The sequence below is a fragment of the Calliphora vicina genome, chromosome 3 (assembly GCF_958450345.1).
Source record: "Calliphora vicina chromosome 3, idCalVici1.1, whole genome shotgun sequence".
Lineage (NCBI taxonomy): Eukaryota > Metazoa > Arthropoda > Insecta > Diptera > Calliphoridae > Calliphora > Calliphora vicina.
This window is the reverse complement of record NC_088782.1, coordinates 21,430,716-21,452,584: the sequence shown is the minus strand read 5'-3', so window position 1 is coordinate 21,452,584 and position 21,869 is coordinate 21,430,716. Positions and strand designations below refer to the sequence as shown.

At 32.3% G+C, this 21,869-nt stretch overlaps 2 protein-coding genes across 3 annotated transcripts; one reads left to right on the top strand and one right to left on the bottom strand.

Moving 5' to 3' along the window:
- Positions 1–422: 422 nt before the first annotated feature.
- ringer (ringmaker) lies at positions 423–21,151 on the top strand. 2 transcript variants are annotated; one of them, XM_065503506.1, is made up of 3 exons: positions 423–574; positions 20,194–20,578; positions 20,647–21,151. In XM_065503506.1, the coding sequence occupies exons 2-3, from the start codon at positions 20,201–20,203 to the stop codon at positions 20,830–20,832; spliced, it is 564 nt and encodes a 187-aa protein (XP_065359578.1). In that variant the 5' UTR covers positions 423–574; positions 20,194–20,200; the 3' UTR covers positions 20,833–21,151. The 2 variants fall into 2 exon arrangements, with proteins under 2 accessions (XP_065359578.1, XP_065359577.1); XM_065503505.1 differs by lacking the exon at positions 423–574 and adding an exon at positions 19,893–19,977.
- LOC135954438 (uncharacterized) lies at positions 10,192–12,365 on the bottom strand. The gene is made up of 2 exons (XM_065504613.1): positions 10,729–12,365; positions 10,192–10,664 (listed from the first exon to the last, which is right to left on the bottom strand). The coding sequence occupies exon 1, from the start codon at positions 12,360–12,362 to the stop codon at positions 10,884–10,886; it is 1,479 nt and encodes a 492-aa protein (XP_065360685.1). The 5' UTR covers positions 12,363–12,365; the 3' UTR covers positions 10,192–10,664; positions 10,729–10,883.
- Positions 21,152–21,869: the final 718 nt, after the last annotated feature.

The window sequence follows — 21,869 nt, the reverse complement described above, 5'->3', positions numbered from 1 at the left end:
CCATAAAATTTAAACTTAAAAAACTTTTCCCTAAATTTTGTAATTAATTTTTTTAGTTTTATTCACTCAAATCTATACGTATGTACTTAAAAATGTTGTCTTTTCATATTTATTTTTATACATATTTCTTAATGAGTTATTAATAATTTGTTTTCTGTTTTTTTTTTCATAAATTTACTAAATTATTTGTAGTAATAAAAAAAATATTTAAACAAAACACAAAAATGACTCAAAAACTATAAATTCATAAAAGTCACATACTGTAAAATTGGTCATTAAGGTCTCACCAAGAAACGATAAACAAGAACAAAAACAAACTCACTCATGACTCAAAACAATCATTTACACTCATTCTAATGTTATTGTTTTGTTGTAGGAACTTTAGAAAGCTTTTGGCGTCTTTCAACAATTTAGTTGTGTATCAACAATATTTCCGTAAAGTTATAAATTGTAAAATATTAAAAATAAAACGGTCAAAACAGAATATTCAGTTCAAATAAAAATTTTGAGAAAATAATAATATAAAAAAAAAATAAAACCAAATCGTTAGAAAATAACATACAAAAAAAATAATGTGAGTTTTTATAAAAATAGAAAATCATTTTTCAAATAAACACGATATGAATTTTAAAGAATTGTAAAAATATATATAAACATTAATAGATTACTGACCTAAATTAATATTTTTTAGGTTTAAGTTCTAGACATAAAAGAAATTTAAACGTATTGAAACAGAAATATCTTTTGATGTCTATAGGTATAAATTTATGGTCACTTGTTCTATTTGCAATACAAAAAAATAAAACTTAATCAGATTTTCAAGTATTACTTGGCAAGAGGGAAATAATATTGTTTCCATTATAACAAATAACCATTGTTTGATATGGCAATTGATAATAGTCCTCTTAAACAAAAAAATAGGAAAAGAAAAGACTAACGCATCCTTTTCATCTATTTGTGGCGCAAAAAAGACTTGTAATGGAAATGTAATAATGATTAATACACTTTTATGTATGTACATCATTTTACACATGATAATAATGAAGATGATGATGTAGCAGCAACCCAGCAGCACTCACTCTTCACCAAAACATCCTCATTCATGCTGATGATGTTTTCTTGGACAAAACATGCGCACTTTATTAGTTTTTCTATTTTGAGGGGTATGATGTCATGTAGTTTATTTGTAGGCTCCCTTACACACTTGAGTTTAAACTGCATACATTACGCTCCCTTTTTTTTTGAAAATAGTAGTAGGAAATGAAGTTACGTTAGAAGTTTTCCCCATGGAGTTGTTAAGTGAAAGTACATGCTATTACAACTTTAAAAGATTAGCAGTTTTTTGAACTTTCTTTTCTTTGGTTTAATGAAAAAGGTTGAATTTAAACAAGAGAATTTACATAAAATAAGGGTGAAAAATAACTATTTTTTAAGGCTACAATATAATTTTTAAATATTAGAGTTTACGTATAGAATATTTTAAAATTCCTTAAACAATTTGCAATTTTGCAAAATTTTTAAAGTGTCACAGAAACTGAACCAGACCTAATCTTCTGCTAAATAATTATTCTTAGGGCTAATCCGAAACAAACGGAAACTTAGCAAGGGAAATTTGTTTATGTCTTTTTTTTTAAGTTAGAACCTAATCCTTACAGAAAATGTATTTCGATTGAAATTTTTTTAAAAATAAAAATTCTCTTAATATTTTGTAAACAAATAATAAAAATTCCCTTTTGGGAATTTTTAAGGAAAATTTTTTTTATGACATTTTTTAATTCAGAAGCTAATCTTTACAGAAAATTCATTTTGATTGAAATTTCTTTTAAAATTAAAAATTTCCCTTTAAGGGAAATTTTAGTTTCTGTTTAAACTAAGAAAAAATTACATCAAGCATCTTAAAATGTGTCAGATAACATTTTGCAATAATAAAAAAAAATTTCCCTTTTAAGGTAAATTTTTTTAAAAAAGGAAAATTTTTCTATTTTACCATTTTTTAATTTAGAAGCTAATCTTTACAGAAAATTCATTCTGATTGAAATTTCTTTTAAAATTAAAAATTTCCCTTTAAGGGAAATTTTAGTTTCTGTTATAATTAAGAAAAAATTACATCAAGCTTCTTAAAATGAGTCATTTAATATTTTGCAATAAAAATAAAAAAATTTCCCTTTTAGGAATTTTTAAGGGAAATTTTTTCAAAAAGGGAAATTTTTCTTTTTATGTAATTTTTTAATTTAGAAACTAATCTTTATTAAAAAGTATTTTGATTAAAATTACTTTTAAAATTAAAAATTTCCCTTTAAGGGATATTTTAGTTTTTGTCATAAATTAAGGAAAAATTACACCAAGCATCTTAAAATGAGTCACTTAACATTTTGCAGTAAAAATAAAAAATTTCCCTTTTAGGAATTTTTATGGAAAATTTTTTTAAAAAGGGAAATTTTTTGTTATTTATTCCACTTTTTTTAATTTCGAAGCTAATCTTTACAGAAAATGGATTTTGATTGAAATTTCTTTTAAAATTATGTGTAAGATAACATTTGGCAATAAAAATAAAAAATTTCCCTTTTGGGAATTTTTAAGGGAACTTTTTTTTTAAAAAGGGAAATTTTTCTTTTTATGCCATTTTTTAATTTAGAAGCTAATATTTATAGAAACTGGATTTTGATTGAAATTTCTTTTAAATTAAAAATTTCCCTTTAAGGGATATTTTAGTTTTTGTCATAAATAAAGAAAAAATTACACCAAGCATCTTAAAATAGGTCACTTAACATTTTGCAATAAAAATAAAAAATTTCCCTTTTGGGAATTTTTTATTTTTATGCCATTTTTTAATTTAGAATCTATCTTTAGAGAAAATGTATTTAATTGAAATTTCCCTTTGAGGGATATTTTAGTTTTTGTCATAAATTATTAAAAAATGGTACAAATCTTCTTAAAATGAATCATTTTAAACATTTTGCAATAAAAATAATAAAAATTTCATTTAAGGAATTTTTAAGGGACATTTTTTTATGACATTTTTTAATTTAGAAGCTAATCATTACCGAAAATTCATCTTATTTTCTGTTAAGATGTGACAGATAAAATTTTGCAATAAAAATAAAAGATTTGAAAAAAATTTCCCTTTCGCTGGAGTAAAATTTCTTTTCGCCGAAACATTTCCCGTCACTCATGGTGCTAAATCCGGAGAATAGGGCTGGAGAGGGAGCATTTCGTAGCTTAATTCATGAATTTTTGCCATGGAAACCCAAGTGATCATTCAAAATCTCTCACATTTTCAATATCCAATACTATATCGTGAATTTTTTCAATTGTTTCGGGTGTGGTCACAACTTGGCGTCCAGAACTTTCGGCATCTTTTGCACTTTTCTACCATTGAAATTGATGGTGCAGAGTTCCCATTTATAGCAAAAACTAATGCTTAATGAGCAGACGAAATTCACTTTTTCCAATTTCTCCTCAACTCACGAGGTAGTCTGCTATCAATGGATGTCAAACACAAACTAAATGACGCAGATTGTTCAAGTTTTGACAGGAGTCAACTGACAGATGCCTGTTGACAGGAGCTGTGTTGCAAATAAAACTCAATTAACGACTTAAGAATTATTCCCTTTAAATTTCTGATATCGAACATACTCATTTAATTAAATACTATATCAACAACATATCAACTGTTTCAATAGTTTAAATATGTTCTCCTAATACACACCCTCCCCCATCATCAACTCATCGGCAAACAAAACTAATTAAATTTGTCTCGCAATTTATGTACTCAAAAAGAATATTAATCATTAGATTAACGTCAAACATGAAACATTCCAAATTTAGATATACATACTTTAATTTAAATAAAATTTAAATTTATACCAAAGAATAGAAACTAATAAATAATATTTAATCGCCGAATGTTGTTCATGCCGAATTTGGACAATGTCTCATTATTGAATAGTAATACAAACATACAATTTAAATTGAACGACAGACCACAAATTTTTGGTATTTCCTATATGAAATTTGTTGAAGATCATTACCACTAATAACCAAAAAATATTTTTGTGTAAATAAATTGTAAATAGGAAACCGAAAGCGTGATAAAAAATATTTTATTGTACTAATTACATAATAATGAATAAACAAAAAATGGTAGACAAAAATAAGAATCTTATATAATTAATTTTAAAACCGATTAAAATACGAAATTAATTATAAGTAACAGAAAAGTTTAAATTAAACTAATAAAAAGCGTAAAATAAAATAGATTTTTTTATGCTAAAAATAACCCAATAAGCGTCCAAAAAATTTTAATTCAAGTATTGGAAATTTAATTGGAATTCAACTTGAATTTCAGCCCATTTTTCAAGTTATTTTAACGTTATAACGTTCGAAAAATAGATAAATACACATAGAGTGGAAACTAGAAAAAATCTGAAATACTACAGGAACTCTGCACCACCAATTTCAATGATAAAAAGGAGCTTCCTGAATTTCGTTGTGGCCGTACAAGCACGGAAGATGCTGACCGTTCTGGATACCCAGTTCAGGTCTCTACACCCGAAACAATTGAAGAAAAATTAGGATATAGAGTTGGCCGATCGGAGATTAAAAGTGCGAGAGATTTTGGAAGCCATAGGCATCTCACATGGCTCAGTGGTTTCAATATTGAATGATCACTTTGGTATAAGAAAGCTTTCACAATCGGGTGCATACGTGTGCAGTTTCCACGGCTACGAATCGATCCCTCTTCCGCCCTATTCTTCATATTTAGCAACGATTGACAATTTCTTGTTTTCAAACCTGAAAAGAAATGACTGGGCGGAAAGAGATTTGACTCCAACGATGAAATCATCTCACAAAAAATAACTATTTTGATGACCTCGACAAAACTTATTTTTTTGGAGGGATACAAAAATTGGATTAACGTTGGACAAAGTGTATAGAAAGGAGACTGTGTTGAAAAATAAAATGAAAAACCTTTATTTCATAAAAAGAATCACGGACTTATTGACCCATCTTAGTAAAAATAATCAAAATCAATTTGTTTTTGAATTTAGAACTTGTTAAAAATCAAAGCTTGAATTCTACTATTTTTCGACTTGAATTGAACAAGAATTCTTAGTTGATTTAAACTATATTTCAAAGCTTAAATCCAAGAATTTTTTTCAATTTGCATTGCATTTTCAAAGCTTAAATCCAAGAATTTTTTTCAATTTGCATTGCATTGAAATTCATGGCTTGAATTCACTGTAATGTTTGACTTGAATTGTCAACCCTTAAAATGTGAATGCATGAATGGAATTCAATTTGTTTTACATTTGAAAACCAGCCAAAATTCTTATTGGGAAAATGCAATACTTTCAAGTCCCATTAAGTATTTTTAATGGAATTGATGTTGAAAAGAAGTGTAATTCAAGCCTTTAATTACAGTTGAATTACACTATATTTCAAATAAAAACATAAATTCAAGCCATATGTTTTATGTTTGAAAAATATTTAATTTTTTCAAATATTTTTCAAGTTTAAAACATAATTATATTTGCATTAAAGTTAAATTCCAACAAAATGTTCAAGTGCTTGAATTTTTGAGGCTTTGGTGCTTATTGGGGTTATATCAATGAAATTTAAATAACAATAGAATTAAAAAAAGGCAAAGCTTTTCCAAAATCGAATAAAAAGAATCCATTAGATTCACATTGCAGCAGAGAGTCAATATCAAGTTCATTAAGCCTTTCAATATAAGCGGTAATAACCCAATAAGCACCAAAGCCCCACAAATTCAAGAACTTGAACATATTGTTGGAATTTGAAGCGAATGCAAATGTAATTACATTTTAAACTTCAAAAATATTAAAAAAAATATTTTTCAACCAGAAAACATATGGCTTGAATTTATGTTTCCTTTTTACTGGAGAATGCTATTGAAATAAAGTGTAATTCAATTGCTTGACTATAATTCAAGGCTTGAATTGCACTTGCTTTCAACTTGACTTCCAGTAAAAATGCTTATTGTGGGCATATGGTTTGAAATTATGTTCAATTGCTTGACTATAATCCAAGGCTTGAATTACACTTGTTTTCCACTTGAATTCCAGTAAAAATGTTATATCAATGAAGTTTCAATAATAATAGAATTAAAAAAGGCAAAGCTTTACCAAAATATTCTAAGAAGAACAAATAACCCATAATTACAGCAGAGAGTCAATATCAAATTTATTTAAACTGTCAATATAAACAGTAATAATACTATTATGTTAATATTTAACTACTTTTTTAAATATAAACTTAATAGACATTCTTTAGCCTTAACCTATTTCTGTAAATTCTAGTTTGTGTATTTTTCCGAAACACTCCCTGCCTACTTTCTCATTTGTTTTACTTCTTATTCCCAATATGATGTCAAAAACACAATGACATAATTCCTATATTCGCTGTTTTAATGATGTGCACTTTTTTATTTTTCTTTTTTTTTGTAAAATGTACTTTAGAAATAGTTTTGTGTACATAGATGTTAAACTAAAAGTTGTTTTTTTTTTTCTTTTCAATATTTTTATTTTGTTTGCAAAAGTTGATGTCAGCGGGTTTGGAAATGCGAAGAGTGTGATGAGTTTATTTGCGAAAGTATTTTGTTTATGGGTGGTTACGGATGGTAGCGAACATTGTAGTTATCGCTTATCGCATCATATTACGGATGTTGTTTTAATAATCACATTTTAAGGTTGACGTAGTCAACCTTGACCTACCCAGAGTGAAAAATGCATTTAGATTTTGGGAATAAAGGCTTAACTACAATATATGTATGTAATACTTGGGACACAACTGTGACTGACTGACTGTCACTCAAACAACTCGAAAGAGTTGTCCAACTTCTTTTACCTTACCAATATCTGTTAGACCTATTTTTTTCCTGATCCTGGCTTCCTTTCAATGTTCAAGTCTTTCTTATGATGTTTAATAACTTTAGAAACAGTTTGACGATAAACCTTCATATCTTTTGCTATTTTTTTGAAAGTTTTCACGTACTTTTTTGACCAAAATAACAGTTGAAAATGGATGATTTAGAAAAGATAATATCTGACATTTTTTTTTTTAAAATTTTGGACCAAGGATAAGTTTTGGCTGTAATAGTGTGTAGGTTAGGTTAGGTTACGTGGGTTGCTCGCAAGTTAGCGAGTTCACTCGGAGGCCTTGCGGCCCATTGTGGTACCCTTAGAAGTACTATTCCCTTATGCTGAAAATGTCACACATAAAGTGAGAATAGTTTCCCTCCCTAGTTTCGTCCATTATGTGATTTCTGTGGTCCCTATGGGAACCAGCCGGTACTTCTAATAAACCCAATCATATTCACTAGTGACACATCCCTGAGACAGTCCAGATCATGGAAAAGAGCTCTACCAAGATGTAGTAGTCTATGCTCTTGTAAGGCTGGGCATTCACATAGAAGGTGCTGTACCGATTCCTCCTCCTCTTCATCTAAACAACTTCTACAATAGCCATAACGTGGGTAACCCATACGTTCAGACATATGTCCAATCATGCAGTGCCCAGTAATTATACCCGTGAGAAGTCTAATCGAGTTCCTACTAAGAGACAAAAGAGTCTTAGTTCTATCCTCTGTCAGATTGGGCCAGAGCATTCTGGATATTCTACAAGTGATGATATTTGACCACCTGAGTTCCGTCTCGCTCAAAGCCCATTCATCTATCAATTTTGATACTGTCACCAAGGGAGTGTGAATATCCCTTTGCGCAAGAGATACGTCCAGGGACGACCCGTTGGTTGCGCACTCATCAGATACTTCATTTCCCCGGATGCCCGCATGTCCTGGAACCCATATCAACTCCACGTGATGTTGTGTCAGTTGTGCCAGTGATTTGATACAATTGAGAAGACATTTCGACCTAATCACGTTGGAGTTAAGAGCCTTGATTGATGCCAGGCTGTCCAAGTAGATATGTATGGTCGAATTTTCGAGATTCAGTTCCCGGATTCTTCTCGCGGCTGTATCAATAGCATAAATCTCTGCCTGGAAAACCGTGCAGGTATCGGGTAATCGAAGAGACATCAAAAGGTCCAGCTCATCTGAGAAGATTCCCGAGCCCGTGCCTCTTTCTGTCTTTGAACCATCAGTATAGATTGAGATCACGTCATCTCTTAGGACAGAGTTCGCGGCCCAATCATCCCTTGTCGGTATTCTGATCCTAAATGTTCTATCAAAATTCGGTGTGGGTATTATATAATCCGTTTCCCTCCCTATGATTGGCCTGCCTATCTTTTGTAGGATGGTGCCATGACCAATACGATCGTGCTTCAGTCCGCTCGACTGTTTGAGTCGTAGAGCAGACTTAGCAGAAATGCATTTGATATATATATCAAGGGGAGTTATATTCAGCATCGTCTCTAGACTGGCCTGAGGTGTGGAATTCATAGAGCCAGTAATTGCAAGACATGCTAATCTTTGTACCTTGTTTAGAATAGAGAGGTGAGTCTTAGTGTCCACCACTCTCCACCAAACAAGAGCCCCATAGGTCAAAATAGGTCTTATGACCGCGGTGTACATCCAGTGTACAATGTATGGTTTAAGACCCCATCTCTTCCCAAAGGTCTTCTTGCATATATAGAAGGCACATAATGCCTTCTTCATTCGACTCTCAGCATTACGTTTCCACGAGAGCTTAGAGTCCAAAATTACGCCAAGATATTTGGCTTCGCTTGAAAACTTCAGAAAAGTACCATCCAGTCGTGGAGGTTTAAATTCTGGTGTTTTATATCTCCTGGTGAAAAGAACCAGTTCGGTTTTGGCAGGGTTAACACCCAAACCGTTTTCCTTGGCCCATGATAGCAGAACGCTGAGCGCTGATTCCATGAGTTCACTTATTGTGGGAAGAAACTTCCCTTGAATAAGAAGCACAACGTCGTCAGCATATGCGACTACTTTGGTACCTATCCTACTGAGCCTGAAAAGGATTTTATTTACGACAAGATTCCACAGAAGTGGAGAGATGACCCCACCTTGTGGTGTGCCTCTTGTCACAACTTTCCTTGTCCTACCAATACCCATATTAGAGTTAATGGCCCTGCTCCTAAGCATATTTTCTGTCCAATTCCTTATCCGCTGATCAACACATAAGTCACCCAGTGCATCAACTATTGCGGATATGTTCACATTATTAAACGCACCCTCTATATCCAAGAAAGATGCCATAACATATTCCTTCTTGTCAAGTGTCCCCTCTATAGTTCCGACAACGTCATGCAAGGCTGTCTCCACCGACCTGCCTTTAAGGTATGCGTGCTGTGCCCTACAGAAATTATCAGGGGAGAGGATGTTCCTGACGTGGATATCGACCAATCTTTCCAGTGTTTTCAATAAAAACGATGACAGACTGATCGGTCTATAGTCCTTTGCGGTACTGTGGTTTACCTTTCCCGCTTTGGGGATAAATACCACTGTAACCTCTCTCCATTCTTTAGGGATGTATCCTGTTTCCAGGCTGTACCTAAATATCATTATAAGCCATGGCATGATGGTTGAAATCGATTTTTGGAGTAACGCTGGGAATATGCCATCTGGCCCTGGTGATTTATAGGGCTTGAAAGATGACACCGCCCACGAGATTTTCTCCACGCTAACAATGGATCTAACTAATTCACTTATGTGGATTTGAGAAGCTGCAAGATGCTCCGAAGCGGATACCTCATTTTCATCATCCCTGCAACCCGGAAAGTGTGTCTCCATTAGCAGTTCCAAAGTTTCGATACTACTTTCAGTAAAGTTACCATCCGGTTTCATCAGGAATCCAGGCGTACCAGGATCCTTGGATAGTACCTTTCGTAGACGCGATGCCTCCGTGGTATTCTCCAGTTCCCCACAGAAACGCTCCCAAGATTCCCTCTTTGCCCGTCTGGTTTCCCTCTTGAAAGTGTTGAAGCTTTGACGATAATCGTCCCAGCTTAACAAGTCTTGGTCCCTCTTCGCCTTATTAAAAAGTTTTCTACATTCCTTTCTTAGCTGCATTAGTCTAGGATTCCACCATGGTTGCCGGAATTTCCTAGGTCTCTGCCGCTCCCTACACGAAGCATAGTAGGCTTCCCTTAATGACCTGGATAGAAAATCCACCGAGTCGTCCAAGTCCCGTGTACCATTTAATCTATCCATTGCTGGATGTGGTATGGTGTCACTAAGATTACAGAATTTGACCCAGTCGGTTTTCCTAGGATTTCTAAAGGGTTTTTCCCTATCCAGTGTAAGCTGTATCGTAAACACTATCCTGTGGTGATCGGAGAATGAGCACTCGAGTGAAACTCTCCAATCAAGAATTCTAACTGAGTCAGTGTTCCCTACCAAAGTAATATCAATGACCTGCTCCCTGATCCTATTGAAGAACGTTGGTATATTACCCCTATTGCAAACACTTAGGTTAGTAGATAGAAGGTATTGAAGTAAACACTCACCCCTGTCATTTATATCCGAGCTCCCCCACAGAGTATGATGGGCATTAGCATCACATCCTATGATGAGATCATGGCCCCTTGTGTTACACCAGTCTACAAGTGTGCGTACGGCACGTGAGGGCGGATTAGCTTCGTCGTATGGTAGGTACGCAGATGATATGATTAGGGTTGGTAACCCTTGTCGCTCTAGTGCAACTACCGTTAAATCACCAGAACTGTAATTAGATAGAAGGAAAACCTTAATGTCTTTCCTGACCAAAATACAGCTCCTTACTTTACCTTCAGGGTTCGGAGAAAGGAGCACATAGTTTCGTGACCGGACGCCTCGAACTTTACTGGCTACAAGCCAGGGTTCTTGGATTAAGGCCACGTGGATAGCTTCCTTCTCCATGAAGCGCAGCAAATCGTCCGATGCTGCTTCGGAGTGGTGCAGATTAATCTGTACCACTCTCAGGCCGCTTGGGTTCATCATTGCGCTTCACCGCGGGCAAGATCAACCGGAGTTGGTTTAGCCCGTATTTGATGACGCCTTGCGAAGAACGCAGGAGTCGGAGGGATTCTGAACCAATTTTGATCCAGAGATCCTTGCCTTCTCCTTTGTCCCTAGAGCGCCCTCGTTCAATCGTCCAGTCCTCTGTACCAAGTTCCTTATTCTGACGCTTTATAAGTGTTAGCGTGGCTTCGTCCTCCAAAAGGGGAGGAGGGACCCACACTCTCACCGTCGTACGAAAAGGTACTTGATCCAGTGGGACGATTTCGATTCTTGCATTGGGCCAGAGTTCGCCAACTCCTCGGATACAGTTACTGAGAAAGCCTAGGGCCTTCTCGTTACCGCACCCGATGATCTTGACACCCTTTAACCATTTGGCGCCATCGAATGCAGTGAAGGAATCATCCTCACTGCATGCGAGTTCGTCCACTAGTGCCCGCAAGATCTTCTCCTCCAGAAGCAGCCATCTGTCCGTAGTCATTTTCCCATCAGGTTGACTACGATCTATGATGGCTACTTGTAGCTCAGGTGCTGATGTTAAGCTAGTTGATGGTTTCAGCCGCTTACCCTCAGACACCTGCGTTTCACCTGACCTTTGCCGCTTAATACTAGGCCTGCTTGCTGTACCTTTGGAAGCCATCGCGGTTCCTCGAGTAGAGGAGATTGCGGACAGCACCTTGGGTGTTGTGCTAGCAGACTTCGTCGTGCCGCATTGGTCATCACCTCTCTTTGGCCCCGACGTGGCCCTCTTTGATGTAGATGGGCGTACGTCAAGATCCTCCGAGACGATGATCGTGTTCGGTCCAGTGCTGGCATGGGGCACATGTTTAGATGTGATCACCTGCCTGCTCTGGTTTGGTTCGGTCTTAGTCTTGGCTGGCCTTACCTCCACAACAGTAGTATTTAGCATGGCCTCATACTTCTGTATGTGGTAGGTATGTTTACGCCGCAAACGCTTTTCCCTGGTGGTCAAAGACGCGGGATCTCGCGAGTCCAACGTCCTGACATACCGGAGAGAGCGTTTGTAGCCCGCCAACCTTTTCCGTTCGTCCTGTTCTGAGTCCTGTTTCCTGTTTTTCTGTTCTGTGTCTCCCTTTGCAGGGTCATGGGCCTCCGGATGTACGTCTTCATTCGCTTTTAGCGGCTCGGAGGACACCATGAGTAAGTCCTCCTCATCAGTCTCATAAAGGTTTAACCCTTTCAGACCTGAGAGGTTGTCGTCGCTGTCGTCCATAGTCACTCTTTCCTGTCTAGTCAAAAAACTATTCGTTTTGTTTACCCCAGTAGCATCACCGACTACCAGACCCGGGGTATTCGTCTGATTCGTCGCAGTCACAGTAGCTCCAGTGGCACTCAGACCTGTGGCTTCCGCCTGAGTACTCACGTTACCCTTGGAGATTTTAGCACCCTCGACCAAGGACATAGGGCCGTCGTTAGAAACTGACATTTCATGGGGGGGGGGGTTTTGGCAGTTTATACCTCTACCATAGGTAAGAAAAAGACACTGCCGCTCCACTGGAGTCAGACGCAGACCAGGATGCCGCTCAATGTGAGACAGACGCATCCTGGATTTGAGTTTTCACCAAAAACATTCGGACTGACAGAACCAGATTGTAATTTCCAGCCGCCCTTAACATAGGGAACAGACGCTAGAAGGTACGGTTATGTTGCCTAGGTAACCCAAACCACAGTCCCGGACCGACATCAGAAAATGCAGACAGAGGAAATTGGTAGCCGCCCTAACTAAGGGAACAGGCGCTACCAAGTTGAGGTCGTGATCGCTAGGCGACCGAAGATGGTCATTTACCCCACAGCCGCTCTTAACATAGAGGACAGACGCTGTGAGGTATGGGGAGGGTAGTTCTTAGATCACATCCTTAGGATGCTTAAGCCCCTGCACCGTGCCCGAAGACTCAAGGTGACTACCCGCAGCAGGGGAATAGTGTGTATAAGTTTTGTTTGTCTCACTCTTTAATACAGGTTTGAACACATAAGAACACTAATAAATACTCATAATAATTTTAAAATTATTCGCCTCATCTTGTAAAATTACGCATGATTATAAATTCATGATTTTATTTTTACTTTACGATAAACCCAATAAAACAAATGACATTGTAATCATCATTATTATCTCTGTCATGATCAGTTGTATGTATAAAATTAAATATGTATTGTATAAAATTAAAAAAATATAAATAAATCAAAACTTAATTAACAAGATGATAATGTAATATGATTTCATATACAAGTTCCTACAACATGTACAATTCAGTTACAAATTATAACCAACGGCTAAAACATAAAATACAAATACTAAAACGTATCAAAATCTTAAAAACCTGGACTGAAACGTGAAAAAAAATATAACGAAAACAAAACAAACAGTTTATAAAGCAAAACTGTTTAAAAGACCAGCAGAAACTGAAAACAATTTTTAAATTTAATATAAATAAGTCTTAAATTAATGATTTTGCCACAATTGTTCGATGTAAATTATGGTTAAGCGAGTTTTTTTGGAGGGGTTTTTTTTTTAAATAATTTTGTTAATCATCGTTGTAATAATATTTATTTATGTAAATATATTGTATAGACAATTTTACTTACATGTGTGTAAAATTTATAGATTTTTTTTATTAAATTTTTATCAGCTTTAGGCTGGACAATTATTTCAAAATGATTTATATTTAAAAATGGTAGTCAGTCGATGGCAATTATTAATAAAAATTCAATTAATGAAAAAATTATTTTTTTTGTTGTTGGTTTTCATAATTTTGTTTGTGGTAAAAGGAGGCGTGCAGGTTATTTAGGGATATACTCCTAGTATATGTTTAAAAGTTTGACGTAGCTAATAAGTTGAACATTTTTAATTTAACGTTGAGTAATTTTTTATTTCACAGTGGTCGGAAAAAAATATTTGGTTTTTAAAACAACTTAAAAGAAAAACTAAAATTATTTAAATGTATCGGACGGACCAACGAAGATAGCTAGATGTCTTAGAATTTCAGGAACATTTGTACACGCCCCCTACACTTTAATACAATTTAGCCCAACAATTCTATTAAAGTGTAGGGTACGTGCCCAAATGTTCCTGAAATTCTAAGACAATTAGTTATCATCGTTTGTCCGTCCGTTGAAATCACGATATGACCTACAGATAAGGACTTAGGGGTATGACATTTTCTTCAAATAATCATTGTTATTTAGAAATATTTTATATTGAAAATAGGCAAAATCAGTCTGGTAGAACCATGGAAGTTATGGACTAATATTTTATAGTAACCAAAATAGGTTGAACCGTTAACAAGTATTGGCTCAAAATATGTATTTCAAAAACTTTAGTAGTCAATTAATTATACATATTGTGCCGATAACATTTAAATGGATGAATCTAATATGGTGAAATTTACCACTGAATATTTTTCCAGAACATTTTCACCATTGTTCCCTATTTTTATTATTTTTCTATCTTTCATAGTTGGACATTTTTTTAACTTCGAATGTTATAAGCCTAATTTAACTTTAAGTCAGTGTTTATATGTTTCATTACATTTTATACACAGTCACAATGCCCGGTTTGGGTGTGAATTTATACCCTTTCCTTTTAATCATTAGATTTTTATTTAACTATTTTGTTTTGGAATTATATTTCCGGGTGCATTGAGCAAGTTATTTACAACTTTTTCTACAGAAAAAGTTTTAGTATAACAACTTTTCTATAGAAGATATTTTAGAATAACAGTTTTTCTATAGAAAAAGTTTTAGTATAACAGTTTTTCTATAGAAAAAGTTTTAGTATAACAGTTTTTCTATAGAAAAAGTTTTAGTATAAAAGTTTTTTTTTATAGAAAAAGTTTTAGTATAACAGTTTTTTTTATAGGAAAAGTTTTAGTATAACAGTTTTTGTTTATAGAAAAAGTTTTAGTATAACATTTTTTTATAGAAAAAGTTTTAGTATAACAGTTTTCCTATAGAAAAAGTTTTAGTATAACAGTTTTCCTATAGAAAATGTTTTAGTATAACAGTTTTTCTAAGAAAAAGATTTAGTATACCAGTTTTTAAATAGAAAAGGTTTTAGTATAACAACTTTTCTATAGAAATAGTTTTTCTATAGAAAACGTTCTAGTATAACCACTTTTTTAAAGGATAATGGTAACTTTAATTTGGGTTATTTCGGTAATGGTATTTTAGCGGTAACAGTAGTTGCTCTTATTTTGTCAACGGTATTTGAACGATAACAGTAATTTCAGTCTATCTTAATTTTATAATAAAACTAGTTTGATAGCATCTAATGTTATTTCTTCAAGTTTCTCGAACCCACGCACACCAGCCTGTTCTTATTTATTTGCAAATAAAATATCTAAATTTGTACTGCATACTTTAGGGAGCTTTTTTATTACAGTTGACTGGACTCACAAAAAAAAAAAGAATTTCCGAGTTTTAACCGGAATTGTTGAATTTTTTTCTTTACAACCCATCTCCTGAAAATTTCGAATCGAATAAAAAAAAATCAGCCAAATCGCTCCAGCCGTTCTAACGTGATGACATTACATACATGGACCATTTCATTTTTATATAAATAGATTACAAAAAATAAAAATATCCTGACATAAATGTTATTGTTTTATATTTCAAACTCTAAAGATTTCAATAAACATTCAGCCCAGTTATGAATATAAAATCCGCGGGAGTTCTTTCCCATTTTCAACATTGAATTTGAATAGAAAAAATTGGAAAAGGGTATTTTTTATTCATAATTGGGCTGATTATTGAAATCAAAAATTTTATGTTTTGTGGTGAAATGGTATTTCAGAGCTAACAGTAGCTTAACCTTGGTTTTCAATATAAAAATTTAAAAAATTTAGTTAAATTATTTTGTAAATTGATCCGCCATTCACCAGTCTTTCGATTTTAGTTTTGAGTTAAATTCTAAGCTTAAAGCTATATTTGAAACATGAAACACAGCAAAAATACAAATTATTTAAAACGATTTATTGATTTATAGACTTATCAAAAAATCTTCGATTATCTACCCATTGTGCTAACGGAAAATATTTAAAATTAAACTACTATTCAAATTTGAATGCTACAATTATCCACATTTAAATTATTTATTTTGTATATATAGTTTTCTACTTTTTTTTTTGTTGGTAAAAATTGTATTTGGTAATTGGTAAACAAATATAGGTTGAATATTTAAGTAATTTTATTTTAAAACTTTAATGGAATAATACAAAAACGTCATATTTTAATGTACGAGTGTATTATTGTTGTGAAGTTTATTTTTTTTTTAACACACAACTGATAAGATTTCTTATGTGGTAGAAGGTAATGTTTAATTTAAATTTTTTATTTGTGATACGCCATTAAAGGGGAATGGGTATATTAAGTGTATTAAGACATTTGTAACATTAGCAGTTTTAGCTCTTGTATTGAAAAATAAATAATAATTTACCATACACTCGATTAAGACACGCATTGTAGTCAAAAATTAATTCAAAACCTTTTATAGAAAAACATGATCTGTTGATTAGTTAAAAATATAATTGATTGTTTTTTTAACTAACTTGATAGTGTGTCATCATTCTCAAAGAAAATGACATATCTTAATATTTCAACAAAACAATAAGTATTTTAATTAAAACCTAGCGCACACAAAAATCGACTTGAACTTTGATTTCTATTAAAAATAAAATTATTAACACACCAGTGTGATTTACCTACCGCTACCTCTAGGAATGTTTAATAATACTATTATTATTATTTTATACATATATTATATTCTTTCTTCCCAAACATTTTGCTATGAATGATATCATCTTGACTAAATAAACAAATATATAGAATAAAACTACAAAATAAACGCAATGAATTAAGACCATAAAAATGCTGCTAATAATATATTTAAAAAAAATTTGTTTAACAATCAGTTTGATTTCACTGGAAAGAGAAGCCAATCCACCTTAGAAAGTTTAAGAAAAACAATACAAAACAAATTGTATTATTTACAAATTATAAAATCAAAAGACATATATTAATTGTAAATTGTGTAGAAATTACAAATTGATAAGAATATTTTTGTAAAAGAAAAAAAGAAAACTTCTTTATTGTATTTTTGCCATTTAAAATTGGAACAGTTGAGAACGTAGTCGTGTGTTTAAAGAATTGGGTTTTTTTAAGTAGAAATACTTGAATTTGTGACATCAGTGCATAATTATTTGTTTTTTGTTTAGCTAATTTGTGTTAATTTTATGATAAGAATATCTTTATCAGTGTTTGAATTGTAAAAGACAATAAATGTCTATTTAAAATTTAGTCTAAATAAATAAACAAGTTTGTTGCAAATATAAAATTGAAAATAAATATAAATTTTAATACATAATGCATTTACACACAGCCTCAAAACTGAATAAACATCAGTGAATTTTTTGATTTTTTAAAATCTTTTTTTCAGAACCGAATCTATTATTCAGCTCAATCTCCTGCAAACCGAAACTTTTAAATTTTAAATCTTAAAAAAATCAAATAATTTGTGGTGTTTACTCACTTTTGATGCTGTATGTATATTAAATTGAATATCAATATAAAACACTTTCATTAATTCAATATATTTCATTAAAATAACTATTTTCAAGTTTGGCCACTGACTCAAAACAATAAAAAGTTAACGGTAGTAATGTTAATTTAGATTATTAAGATAACGATAATTTAGTGGTAACGGTACTTGGGTTTATTTCGTTAACAGTATTTTGCGATAACGGTATTTGCTGTTTTTTCATTAACGATATTTCAATAATAACGGTAACTCCAGCCAGACTCAAATTATTTATAAATTTTTCAAAAATTTTAAATAAGTTTAGAGGTCGCGCTTAAAAATGCGAGTTTTTTTTTAAATTTTTAGCTCTTATTTTAAATCATTGGCTATTGTTAGCTGTGACCTATTCCCATCTATCTGGCAACATATGGATTCCGCGCCAAAATATCTGCTCATCTTTGCTAACAATAGCTTTCCAAACAACTTTTTTAAGAAAGCTTCATTAAAAAGAAGTATTATATTATTTAAATGTATTTATTGAAAGTTAAAATGAGTACCTTAATATAATTGGGAGAATCCATGTCATAAGGCAAATGATTGTGAGATATGTTGAATAAAATTCACCATAACAGTTGAAAATTAACAAAATTCATCGAATTATAAACTTTCCTACTTCCCACATTTAATTCTCAAATTATAATGTTTTGAAAATGGGCATAAATGGCAAAAGTTAACCGCGCCCTTATCCATACAACAATATCGGTACCCTAGCGCTACCGTTATCTCTAAAATAGCCGTTCAGCTCGACTACTGTAACCCAAAATCAAATTTATTTGTATGTCTTCCATTAAAGAATACATTGCGAATTAATTCATAGTATTGATTCCTTATTACTTTAAACTTATTGAAATCATTCATTCCTTTTCTTTAATAAAATCCATTACAAAATTTATTGAATGACTCGATTTTCCTTCAATTCAAATCTATCACAAAACAACGAAGAAAAAATATTTTCATTCAATTTGGATTAGATTTGAATTAACAGAAATTTAATCATTCAAACACATAATGAATTTTATTATGAACTAACTGAAACCGGTCCGCGTTGCTGGCCTTTAGAAAACATATGTTTTATATTGCATATCGATCTCGATTTTAATATACAGTGTCGGACAAAGTCGGTGATCCAACCTTCAATGTTAATACATGTCGAGGCTTTTCGGCTGGTTCCAATGAATTCAATGATTTCGGCTCTATGTCTAGGGCCGCAGAAACGGAAACAAATTTTATTTGAATAAAACTGTTATTTTTTATTAAAAGTGGAATGCGGGGAGTTATTTAAAATATTATTAATAGATTTCATATGGAAATTTCTTATTCTTGCACATAATATGCAAGAGTAAACCAAATTGTTTATCACAGACCAAAAAAATCTGACTTTACACTGTTACCCAAAAGACTTTTCTGGAGATTCCGTGAAAATTTCATCAAACCCGGTCCGCGTTGCTGGCCTTTAGAAAACATCTGTTTTATATTGCATATCGATTTCGATTTTAATATACAGTGTCGTCGGTGAATCTTAATGAATCTTCAATGTTAATACATGTAGTGGAATTTCGGCTGGTTCCAATGAATTAAAAGATTCAGTATGGAAATTTCTTATTCATGGCCCTATAAGCAAGGTCGAGCCGTTTTTTATATATGTATATAGATGGCATTAGCGGTAAAATGTAAACATTTGATTTTGCCACGCCTCTCCGCCCACAGACCGAAAATGAAAAATCTGACTTTACAGTGTTACCCGCTGAACAAGATTCCCTGAAAATTTCATAAAAATCGGTCGAACCGTTTTTTATATATATAGATGGCAATAGCGGTATAATGTAAACATTTGATAATGCCACGCCCCTCCGCCCCTCCGCCCACAGACCGAAAATCAAGAATCTGTTACCCGCTAGACTATTCTGAAGATTCCCTGAAAATTTCATCAAAATCGGTCCAGCCGTTTTTGTGTGCATTCGGAGTATACATACATATCCACATACAAACATCCATTTTTATATATATAGATTTAACAATAAATGAATTCTATTCAAATAAAAGTTTTGAATGAAGCTAAATAATTTGTTTTGTTGTGAATGGTTTTATTGCATGAAGTCTAAGCTTAAATTGAATAAATTCAAAACTTATATTTAGGAACTATCGGTAAAATGAATACAATCATTTATTAAGAGCTCAATCAAATTTAGTTCTGCTTTGGTCAACAGTTCTTTCGTTATATATGTAAAGTTGATTATTTTTGGCTGAGTCAGAACTAAGAACTAGCTCGGAAACAAATTAATTTAAAATTCATAATTTTGGCACAAATTTAATGTACATTTTTTAAAAAATTTAATTTTAAACAATTAAAACTTTTAGATTTGAAAATATTATTTAAAATTGGAATAAAATATTTAAAAATTTGAAACATGCATAGTATGATTGCCAGAACTGCTGCTCATAGGTGAGTGAGACAAAAATGTCATTGTACTAAATATATATGTAGAAGCTAATTTAATAGTAGAAAGATTCAGTATTAAACATTTTATAGATGCATTTAAATTCTTCTTCTCTTAAATCTCAGAGAAACTAGGAGTGTATATTTTCTTATCTAATGATTACAAAATTTAAAGACTAATTTCCGGAATTAAAATAATGTTTAAATTTTGTTTTATTTTAGAACCACCATGTCTGACGAAGCTACCAATGGCAGTGCCTCACCAGCCCCACCCACCACTGAATTGGCTGAGATGGCTTTAGAAGAACCCAAAGTATCATTCCAGGATCAATTTAAGGCATTCTCCAAATTCGGCGATACAAAGTCCGATGGTAAATTGATTACACTATCGCAAAGTGACAAATGGATGAAACAGGCCAAAGTAATCGATAAGAAAATCACCACTACCGATACTGGTATACACTTTAAGAAAATGAAGGCCATGAAAATCTCTTATGCCGATTACAATAAATTCCTTGAGGATTTGGCCAAGACCAGAAAGGTTGAGTTGTCGGAAATTAAAACAAAAATGGCTTCATGTGGAGCACCAGGAGTTATGCAATCATCGGTAAGTTTTAAATTGTTGATTAGCTAGCAAATAAATTTATTTACTATTATTTTTTTTTGCAATTGCAGGCTGGCAAAGCCGCTTCAACTGTAGAACGTTTGACTGATACCAGCAAGTATACGGGATCTCATAAGGAACGTTTTGATGCCACTGGCAAGGGTAAAGGTATCGCTGGTCGCAAAAATCTTGTTGATGCTTCCGGTTATGTATCTGGCTATCAAAATAAGGACACTTATCCCGCCACTGGCAATTAAAATTTGTATAAATTTATTAAGCATTCTTAAAATCTAAATCAAAACTTTTTATATTATAAAATTTTACTAATTTATATAATATTAGCAAACAACAACAAACAAACAAAATGATATAGTATATATTTAAGCCTCAACAATTTAGTTAAGTAAGTTTAATGTAAATTCCTTCCTTTCTGAGAAAAAGCACATTTTGTTATTGTATAATTTCTTAAACATTAAAATCCTGTAATTTTGTCTTTAGTTAATTTTATAATTTATCTTTGAATTTTCTTTATTTGTTTTCTTAAATAAATTGTGATATTTTTTTTGGAGTAAAATATATTTTTGATTACTTTTCTTTTGGTTTTAGTTTTTAATGTTTTTTTTCTGCCGCCAACAATCCTACCCCTCCAATTTTTTGGATAAACTTTTGTACCCAAGAAACAAAATATTAATAGTTCAAATTTTTCCTATAAAATTTTTGGAAAATACACGTACAATATATTTTAAATATTCTGCAATTTAAAATATATATATTTATTAACATATATTTCTTTGATCAGAGGTTGACGACATGTAACTGAAGATGTAAGTGAATATTTAAATATAATGAAGATGTCATTTGACATACTTAACTCAAAACGATTATTTTTTTTTGTCAGTTATAAGTTATCAACTTTTGATTAACGATTTATAGAACATAATAAAGATTCTCTATTTAAAAAAGGTAAAACCGTGTCTTTTAATATTTCATATTGTGTGATATCAAATGAAGATTATAATTAATTTACTACACAATTTTAAGGATATTATATGTATAAATTTTTGGATTATAAAAAAAACTTTATACTTTATTTAAAAAGGAAAAAACCGGGACAACCACGATTTTTGGACTATTTTTTATTAATATCTGGATTAATAAGTCATTAATATAGACAATATGAAGTTTCTGAAAACTAGCAACATGTTGTTGAACTCTAGCAACATGTTTCTGAACTCTAGCAACTCTAGCAATATGTTGCTAAAGTTCAGCAACATGTTGCTAGAGTTCAGAAACA

What these genes read in the sequence shown, in the direction of transcription:
- LOC135954438 (XM_065504613.1), bottom strand. Translation starts at nt 12,362, where the DNA reads ATGTCCTTGGTCGAGGGTGCTAAAATCTCCAAGGGTAACGTGAGTACT.
- ringer (XM_065503505.1), top strand. Translation starts at nt 19,943, where the DNA reads ATGCATAGTATGATTGCCAGAACTGCTGCTCATAG. An exon ending in GCCAGAACTGCTGCTCATAG is followed by an intron (nt 19,978 to 20,193) that starts GTGAGTGAGACA and finishes GTTTTATTTTAG; the next exon opens with AACCACCATGTCTGACGAAG. An exon ending in CAGGAGTTATGCAATCATCG is followed by an intron (nt 20,579 to 20,646) that starts GTAAGTTTTAAA and finishes TTGCAATTGCAG; the next exon opens with GCTGGCAAAGCCGCTTCAAC.